This window comes from Toxotes jaculatrix, chromosome 16, assembly GCF_017976425.1.
Source record: "Toxotes jaculatrix isolate fToxJac2 chromosome 16, fToxJac2.pri, whole genome shotgun sequence".
Classification (NCBI taxonomy): Eukaryota; Metazoa; Chordata; class Actinopteri; family Toxotidae; genus Toxotes; species Toxotes jaculatrix.
The window spans coordinates 24,540,711-24,550,624 of record NC_054409.1 but is presented as its reverse complement, the minus strand read 5'-3'; the positions used below and the strand labels follow the sequence as shown (position 1 = coordinate 24,550,624).

Sequence of the window (9,914 nt, the reverse complement as noted above, 5' to 3'; positions counted from 1 at the left end):
GTTTATTCATCAGTTTGTGAGTTTGATTTATCAAGATATCAAACTGAAAATGTGCATAAAAACCAACAGACTGAAAAACAGCAGCTGCCGACCCTGTTCACAGCATCCAGCTCAGAATCAGCACCAAACTACAACAGCTGACCTCACCTGTCACTGTGTGTCACCTCTCACACACTGGAAACCCTGGGCTCTGAGAAACTGTGAGCCGAATGGGACGTGGCCCAGAGGAAGCTCTTCCTATGTTCACGTCTAATGAGGAACAGTTCCCGGGCGATGGGTTGGTCCCGCACAGACAAACCACACGCTGTGGAGAATGTTTCACAACAGTGAAACATTCTCCACTCATTTTCATATTCCCCCTCCATCCATCCGTCCATCCGTCCCTCTCTCATCTGATTTATAACATCACATTCTCACTACACCTTCCTTTTTTCTCTTCACTGTCTCTTAAAGCAGCTCATCTGTTGTTTGAGAGCCAGAACAGTTCTGTGCTAACCCTCACAGCAAACACTCAGCTAACAGCCTCTCAGGGTCACCGAGGTTTCACTCAAACAGTCCCTGATAACAGAGTCATCTCCAGCTCTCCAGCTCCGTCAGATGCTCAGTCAGATGCACATTTCTGTGAAGCGTCCCCCTCTCAGAGCAGGACTCAGGTCTCTGGGCTGTAAAACCATCACTCCCGCTCACGCTGCTAAAACTGCTCCATTAACTGCACCATTGTTGCGGTCAGTGAGCTTTCCCAGCAGAAGGTTAAAGTAATAAAGAGTTGAAAAGGTCAGCAGTCAGGCCGTCAGCGGTAACGACTGAGGACGAGCTCCGTCACAGAGAGTAAATCTTGTTGTGAACTTAATGAGTTTTTGTCAGAATTAACTGTCGTCATGTGACGGAGGCAGAGCAGCTGAGACCAGCAGGAAAACAGGCCTGTGTATACTCACAGTCTGTACTCATCACATCACCTGAATTCTTTAATACCACATGGCCAAAAGTATAAGAACAGCCGAACATTACGACTCTATAAGCTAGTCGAGCTGAGTCCAAAGCCATGGGCATTGATGTGCAGCTCTGACAGCCTCCACTCAGAACAGTAAGGCCCTGTGGCCTTTGGTGGATCAGCTGGTTCTTCCAGTGGTGGAAGCCAGTTCGGCTCAGGTTTGTCCCAGTGGTGTTACAGCAGGCTGAATCAGGGCTCTGTGGAGACCAGTCAAGCTCTTCAAGCCCAAACTGGGAAAACCTTTGTGACACTGTCACATTGAAACAGGAAATGAGCGTACAGCTGAATCAACTGGGCCAGAGTGTCCACATACTTTTGGCCACATCGTGTTTTGCATCATCTCTTACAGGTAGTAAAATCTGCCAGAGTTACCACAGAGTGCTGCAACTCTGGGTGTGTACGCCCACGTGTGCAGGGAGTGTGGACAGGGGGTCTTTGTGCTCACTCAGGGTGGGGTTCAGGGGAATTTGGCTTAATGACATGAACACACACACACGCCAAACACGGAGACTTTTACACGCTGCAGCCCCGCCCCAGGACCCGGTACTGTTGTAAGAACCATTCACATGGTGTAAGACGACAGCAGCGATGAGACATTTAGGGTTTTTTTTTACTGTTTGCATTTTGTATTTGATCCTTTTTGTTTTATATGTTAATAAATCCTGAGTAAAATAACTCAGGTGTCTGTGAAGCTGAGAGGAGCAGCAGACTCAGCTGATGATTCTCTGTAGCATGGTCCCACTGTTTTCACTGTCATTTCAAACTTTATTGATCTGAAACTCTCCATCATGTGTCAGGTAATATTACAAGTACCCTGCTGAATCAGTCGAGTTCTCTTTTAAGCCCTGATCGAAGAACAGGACCCAGATCTGAGGGGAGTCCAGCTCCTGGAAAGACTGAATCAAACTCTGTCAGGGTAAAAACAGAAGCTGCTTTCTGAGGTCAGGTCTGCACCGTACTCCACCCTGCCCCCCCCTCCCAGCTCCATCGGCCCACCCCAAAGAGGACCGGACACACACACACACACACCACTCCTACTCTGAGCAGCATGCTCACATGTGGCTTCCTCAGAAAGCCGTGTCTGTGCAGCCTGATGACTCTGGATCAGGTAAAAACAGGCTCCGGTCATTAAGCCCCCTCCTCGTGTTCACCTCGGCAACAAGACCTGAGTTCAAGACCACTGTGGAGAGGAGGAGGCGGTGTGACAGACGGAGAGCGAGCTGGGTTCAAACACAGGACAGCAGCAGTGAGTCTCAGCTGCTGATTTCACTGACCTCACATCTTCTTACAATCCAACAGCTCGAGTTCAAGCAGCCGAACAAAATGCTGGTCAGGGTTGGAACTGTCCGTCCACCACTTTGATCCTGACTGAAATATCCCAACAGCTACTGGATCCAACTACTTTGCTGATCCTCTGACTTTTGCTTTAGTGCCACCATGAGGTGGACATTTTGTTTTTTTGTGGAACATTTCAACAACTATAGGCCGATGACCATGAAACGTGGGTCAGATGTGACCTCTGTGTCTCCTCAGCCCGACCTGTGGTCTGCATCAGCCACTGCTGTGTTCAGGTCAAAGACTCATCGTCTAACTGCATCATCATTGAGCTGCAGAGCATCAGTCAGTGAACACATCACTGTTCAGTACGTTCAGCCCAGTTTACTTACAAAACCTTACCTTTCCTCCAGGTTAAGTCTGAAGCTTCTAACTGTTTCAGTCAGATCAGGAGATTTATGCAAGCAACAAATCTCACAGACAAATATCTCAGAAGCTGCACAGACAAACGAACCTTCAGAGACCGTCTGAAGTGAGAGAGAAAATATGGGGTTTTTTTGGGTAAATTGTGTGAAGGAGTCTTGAAGTGTGACAAACGTTCGCTGGCCATTTTATCTCATCGTGCGTCTTTACAGAAACAACATATTTTTACAGTCACACCCACATTTTTTCAGTAACATGTTTTATTGCACTTGAGGGAACTCGTCTCTTACAGCTGCCTGTGGCTCAGTGTTGATCTGTGTTTTTAATAGAAGTGGAAGAGTTAAGTTTGTCTCTGCTGTCATTTTACCAGAAGTGGAAAGTAACTAAGTACAATTACTCAAGTACAATTTGATTCCACCCCCGGGGTATCAGGTCAGCCCCATGAGAAAATAATTAAATCCACTGATCTCACAACTTCTCTAAACACACAGAGGAAGTGTGGAGGGGGGAAACGAGGATGGCAGAGCGACGTTTTCCCTGGGATGAGATATAAGTTTGCTCCCAGCCTCTATCTCAGCACACACATGTGAGACGGGAGACACACTGTGAGATAAGCAGAGACCCAGCGGCACCTAGTTTTACCCAGGACCGTCCCTGCTGCTGAGGACTCCCTGTGGGAAAGACATGATAGTGGTGAAGAGGATGTTATGGGTCAACAGAGGAGAAAGCCTTTGAAGAAAGTGGATGTATGTGGATAAGGTGGATTAACAGCCAGGAAAATGTTTCTCAGGGACGTCTGTCTCCCAAACATTTATTCAGAACCGAGTCAAAATTCATAAAAGTGATCTGAGGTAACATCTCTGATGGTGATTTCAAAGAGGGAAAAACTCTCTGACTGTACATGGAAATGTATGATGGTTAGAAATTCCTGGAAAGTGGCAGATCACACAATTCACTGTCACAGAAAAAAAGACGAACTGTGAATTTTATTGCTTAAAAGACATGAATTCATCTACTTCTTGTTTCAACTCTGTGTATTTTGCTAAAAAAGGCTGACACCACTGGAAAAGTAAAAACAGAAGCTTTGTGGACATGGTTTTGTGGATACAGTCCCCTGAAGAGGCTCGACAGCATCAGTCGTTTCAGTAAGTGCCCCCAAAACATCTGTTTACAAGTGACCAAGGAAACAGAGTGTTGTTGTCCGCAGAGCGAGGAGCTTGTGGTGGATGGATCATGGACACAGGAGACTGTTGTTTGTTCAGTAAGTTTATTGTGATCCTAACCAAACCTTCTGTGAGTCATTGTACAGAGTACGGACAAACAACAGCTGTTTAATTTGGAGGTTTTGAAAGACTAAAGGATCTGAGCTCTTCTTCTACCACAGGTTATTTCATACATTTCTTCCTTGGGTTTTTTTGAGTTCATATATTTACCCCCACCCCCCAAGTAGCACAAGAGGCCTCAGTGTGTGGTTCCACAGGAGACTGCTGGTGGTGAACTCAGTGCAGGTAGGAATGTGTGTCTCTGTTCAGCTCTGTCAATCTGAGCTTAGTTATTTCTCCTCTTTTACTCTCAGGTGTTGCTCCTGTGCTCTGTGTTGGCAGATCAGACCACTCACAGCCTTGAATCACCCACTCCTCATAAAGGTGGGACTACAGAGGGATACCATGGTATTGCAGTCCGACCGGGCACCGCCCCGCCTGGGTGAGGAGCCGGGTCAGGAGGTCGACTCGCCCTCACAGCAGCTGTGAGGCTCCACAGCAGCCAGCAGATGTCAGTGATGCCTCAGTCTGGATTTAGGGGAAAGGTTATGAGGCTGTCGGAGGTGTGGTGCAGCAGATGCAGTTTTAATGTGTGTGGATGTTTAAATTATACAAGTGACGCTACCCAGACAAAAGCCAGGCCATGAAGTCCAAGGAGCTCTCCTTAGACCGCTGTGATAAAACTGGCAAGGCAGGAGTTTCTTCAAAGTACTGGATTAAAGGTCTGAATACTTTTGTAAACGAGAGATTCTTCGTAAATTCACCGTCATCATGGGTTATTGATTTTAGATTAAGGGGCAAATGTGGCAGTTTTATCCATTTTAATTAAATCTACAACATAACGTACTGATTACTCTGAGTGTCTGTGTCAACTGTAGTTGATTACAAATAAAGCTCTGGGGGGAAAAAAACGTGTATCTACGTCAGCCAATCAGAGAACACGTTACTGTCGCTTGGTAATCAGCGACCAATAGGAGGCTTCTGTGTGCGCGCGGACAAACGGATTTGTTGTGGAAACAGTCGTCTCTGTGTTTAGAGACAACAACGTTTGAGTTTAAGCGGTGAAGGACCTTCAAACCCAGCGGAGATGAGTCTGTCTCTGAGGTAAACCAGTCCGTGTCCTCTGCTCTTCGTGTCTCCACAGATTTCATCTTAATGCGCCAGCAGCGTGAAGGCTAGCTCTGTCGCGTTAGCTAGCGTTAGCATGTTTGGCTGTGTGAAACACCCGCTAACTCGTTAACTAAGTTACAGCTTGTAGTTAGCTGCTGCTTCGTACTGAGCCGCAGCCGATAGGTTTAACTCTGTGGTTCGCACTGAGTGAAGGGTAAACGGGTGTTACAGCGGATTCTGCGACCGGAGCAGGATGTTCTGCTTCTGTAAAATGTCGCTACAGACGATCTGAACCGACCTTCGGGGTTTTTCAGACTTCACCGGACGCGTATCTTAAAGAAGCCGGTAGTTATGAAAGAAGTGTTGACCGAAGAGCGACAGGTGGAGTTAGTGCTGTAAAAATGTTGGCAGTGGTGATGAAGCTGAACTTCCTGACTGGCTCACAGAGTTTGTTGTAACACTGACATCTGTGTTTCCAGAGCTGAGCTCACAGCTGACAAAACCAAGCGTAAGAAGAGGAGAGAGCTCACCGAGGATCAGAAACATGAGATCAAAGAAGCGTTCGAGCTGTTTGACACCGACAAAGATAAAGAGATCGATTACCACGAACTGAAGGTGAGCAAACCCAGACAAACACCAAGGACAGCGGCCAGCAGCTGGCTCAGGTCTGAACTGGAATCTGTACTACACCCTGTTCACACGGTGTGTGTGCATTCAGCTTGTACCAGACTTTTAAACCATGGGTTAATGCAGAGGGGATTAGCTGATCGATTCTGATCATTAAGAGTGGCCGTTTGAATGTGTATCACCATGGAAACCTTCCTGCAGGTGGCGATGCGAGCGCTCGGCTTTGAGGTGAAGAAAGCGGATGTTCAGAAGATTCTTAAAGACTATGGCCGAGAGGGAAATGGCAAAATAACATTTGAGGATTTCAACGAAGTAGGTGAGTTCACCTGCTCATGATGCACAGTATGAATAAATCTTCACTCTGACTAAGGTGCTTCAGTTCATCCTGTTCATGTCTTCCCGCAGTGACTGATCGCATCCTGGAGCGAGACCCGAAGGAGGAGATCATGAAGGCCTTCAAGTTGTTTGATGATGACGAATCGGGGAAGATCAGTCTGAGGAACCTGCGACGAGTAGCTCGAGAACTCGGGGAGAACATCAGCGACGAGGAGCTGCGCAGCATGATCGATGAGTTCGACACTGATGGAGATGGTGAAAGTAAGTGGTCAGCGCTGTGTTCTTACCTCAGGTGTGAGTGAGGCTCTCTGCCCAGCTGTAGGCTGGAATCATATTAGCAGTCGAGTCTTTCCATCGAACATCAGCCAAAATGATAAAGACTGAATTCTTTATCAAATGAGAAGATGTTAAAAGTATATTTATTATATGATACACATATAATATACATATACATATAATAGATTATTATTTTGTTATTCTTTTATGTTCAAAATGAGCATCAAGCTTTTTTCTGACTGAACGTCTTCTCTCTGTCTTCCAGTAAACCAGGAGGAGTTTCTCACCATCATGACTGGAGACTCCTGATGAGGACACTTCACCTCTGAAGCAGTCTAACGGAAGCTGAGGACATTTGCTTTGGATCGGTCATCCATACTGAGAGGAACTGAGTGACTGAACATCTGTGTGTGCATGAAGGTGAGCAAGCGTCAACACAGACACACAGGCTCCCCCTCGAGGGTCTGAAGTGGACTGACGTTGGACCTGTGGTTGACTGGTTGATGGCATGAAAGGACTGAGCGTCTGACAAGTTCAGCATCGACCACATCGCTCGAGCCGGTGAAGGTATGAACTGTTGTTAATATCCTGCTGATCTTTTATTCACCTTTTACATGTTTCTGTGTGATACGATGTGGTGTAACGTGGATCGAAGACTAAACCAGCTTTGATGAGTTAGACGTAGTTAGTTGTAGATGATGATGTTCACCAGGTCTGTGATTCTGTCTGTGACTCTTTTAGGACTAAACACACATTTTATACTGTAGCTGACCGTTTTTGACCAAAGTGCAGTTTATATAACGTGAATGTTTGAATGTGATATTTATTTTCTACAAAATAAATCAGTTTGCCAGCCAGTTTTTTGTGAATGCTTTATTTACAGCATGCCCAACAACAGTAACCATCCTCAGTCCCTAAGGTGTCAGGTGCAGCAAACAGACAACAACCAAACAACACAAACTCCACATCACGTCACAGTTTGTCTAAAACGATTTGAAACGAGAAGAAACATTTTTAAAAACACGACATTCCACATGTGAAAATACCTTTTAATGACTAAAATATGACATATGATCATATATGATCTAAGATCAGTACTCCTGCTCTCACAGTCTACTTTGAATGTGTTGTGGCTCCCTCCTCCCTGTTGTTTCATTACTGTCCACCAGAGGGAGTCAGTCATTCATGACTCCCCTTAAAGCCGAACTGTAGGTGACACTCAGTTTACTCTTTAAGGCACCGTCATTACTTTAGATTCACAGAAATCAGAGCAGGTTAGATAGAAACCACCAGCTTCGTGTTATGGCCGGGTTCATGGAGGTAATTACTGCTGAGGTGAAGAACAGCTGAGCGTCTAATTAATAAGTTGTGTTACATTAAAATCAACAGATGATGTAACAGCATCAGACGATAAAAGAGGTAGTTTACACTTGAATAGCTGATGTTTAAACCACAGCAGAGTCAGATCTCAGCATTAAGCACTCCACTCAGAGCAGAGGAGCAGAGTCCGGACCACAGGCCCCTTTAGGCGGCTCCTCCCGGGCTCCCTGTCATTTGGCAACCCACAGACCTTCACTCTGATTTAGATGAAGGCTTCTGGTCATGACTCGGTTAAACTGGAAAACGTCTCCAGCCTTACTTTTCATCTGTCTCGGCCTCCGTCTGCTGCTCAGATGATGAGGGGACCTGTGGTTTGAAAACCCAGTTTGCTTTGGTAATAACCTGAGCCAATCATTTAATGACAGAGCAGAGGACTCGCTGGTTTGAAGTTTCTGAGGGAGACAAATGAAAGTGATGCCTTAATAAAAGGCTGAGAAACACCGTCTTGCATGTATGCAATCACACACACACACACACGGCAGGGATTGTGTTACTGAGTGTGTGTGCTCAGACTGAAGGTCAGCGCCGATGTTGATAATCAGAACCTGCATCTGGTCGTCACTGCAGGGACAGACTCATCATGACTTGCCCTTGCACTGGCACATGCTCAGCTGTTGGTCCCTGGACCAGAGCAACACATGCTCCAGAAATAAACCAACTCAGTTCCTCCCCAGTTACAACCTCAAAGTCGCCCCCCCGTGGTTTGCGCTGTAAGACTCTGCGTACACACTCACACACACTCTTTCGTTTTGCTGGTAATCATCTGTGTTGATGAGACTTCTAAAAATAGAGCAGTCTGGCGAACCTCGCCAGGGTCTGATTGCTCTCTGGTCTGAGGTAATAGCAGAGGTTAGCTTAGGCTCCAGATTTAGATGAACTAATGAGATGAGAGAAGACTCACTGATGTTTTCTACGCTGGTGTCGTTTTGACTTTGAGGTTTCTCTGTTTCTCATAACTACACCTGGGACGATCAGCGCAGACCGAGAAACGACATCCTGTTCACGCTGCCAGAGGAGAAACAAAATGATGCTGTTCACATGTGAATGCATCAGTAAAAAGAAAGGCAGCAAAATATTCTAAACAGATGATGATTCAATGAATAAATAAAAGTCAGGAAATCCCTGGTGGTGTACAAGTCACAACTTTATACTTTAAGATCAATACAGTTCTTGTATTTATTTATTTTTCAGGAAGCCCATAAATGGTTCCTACATCTTTCCCCGGTCTTTGGACTTTTCCTTTAGATGTTAATGTTAATTTTTCAATGATAAATTACTGATAAAACTTTGACTGAAGTAAAGTTTCGGGGTTTGATGTATGAACAGAATCACAGGTTTACGTCGCCTCATGTTTGCACAGTGGGCGCCTCTGAAGTGTCTGATTGGTAACCAGAGTCAGAGTTCAGCGCTTGTGTCCACCTGTCAGTCATTACGCGAGCTATGCTGACCATGTGACAACACTTGCCCTTTGACCCTGACACAGACAAGGCAACATGGGTGTGTGTGTGTGTGTGTGTGTGTGTGTGTGTGTGTGTGTGTGTGTGTGTGTGTGTGTGTGTGTGTGTGTGTGTGTGTGTGTGTGTCGGGGGGGGGGGCTGTGGTAGTTAGATCTGAGATGGTGATGCTGCTTCATATGTGGAAACTGTACATGAGTCGTGTGTGTGAACGGAGAATAAACGACAGTCACAGCAGAGAAACACGTTCAGGATGATCCTCAGTGTTTATGACGCGTGTCAGCTGGACGTGTGACACCGGTGTCCAGGTGGGGGCCGTGACCTTTGACCCCTCCTGTGAGAATGACCTCAACCTGCAAGGCCACCGTGATTGGAACTTCATTGTAAAATGATTGGCATCTTTAGCGGCTCGTCAGTGTTTCCGACGAGCCGCTTTATCCGATTTATTATGAAACAATTTTCATAATCGTAATTTTTTTCTTTATTCATTCTCGAATTTCTCTCTTACACTTACAGTTTCAACTTAATTCCTTCCTTCATGTCGACGGCCCCCGAAGCTCAGTGGTTCCAGCTTCTCTTAAACTTTTATGACCCAACAACAAACATCTTAGTGTTTCTGACTGTTGGTTTAAGAAAACAAGTAAATTGTTTTGGATCATTTCTTTATGACATGTCGTTAATACATAAATTGTTTTACATACAGTAACAAACGGTAAACTCCTGACTTCCTTCATGGAGGACGTCTGTGGGGGGAGTAGACACAGACGTGAGGAGGGAATG

The 9,914-nt window shown here is 45.8% G+C and overlaps 1 protein-coding gene across 1 annotated transcript; it reads left to right on the top strand.

Moving 5' to 3' along the window:
* The first annotated feature begins 4,936 nt into the window (after positions 1 to 4,936).
* cetn3 (centrin 3) lies at positions 4,937 to 7,150 on the top strand. The gene is made up of 5 exons (XM_041059014.1): positions 4,937 to 5,055; positions 5,541 to 5,676; positions 5,890 to 6,004; positions 6,094 to 6,285; positions 6,566 to 7,150. The coding sequence occupies exons 1-5, from the start codon at positions 5,039 to 5,041 to the stop codon at positions 6,607 to 6,609; spliced, it is 504 nt and encodes a 167-aa protein (XP_040914948.1). The 5' UTR covers positions 4,937 to 5,038; the 3' UTR covers positions 6,610 to 7,150.
* Positions 7,151 to 9,914: the final 2,764 nt, after the last annotated feature.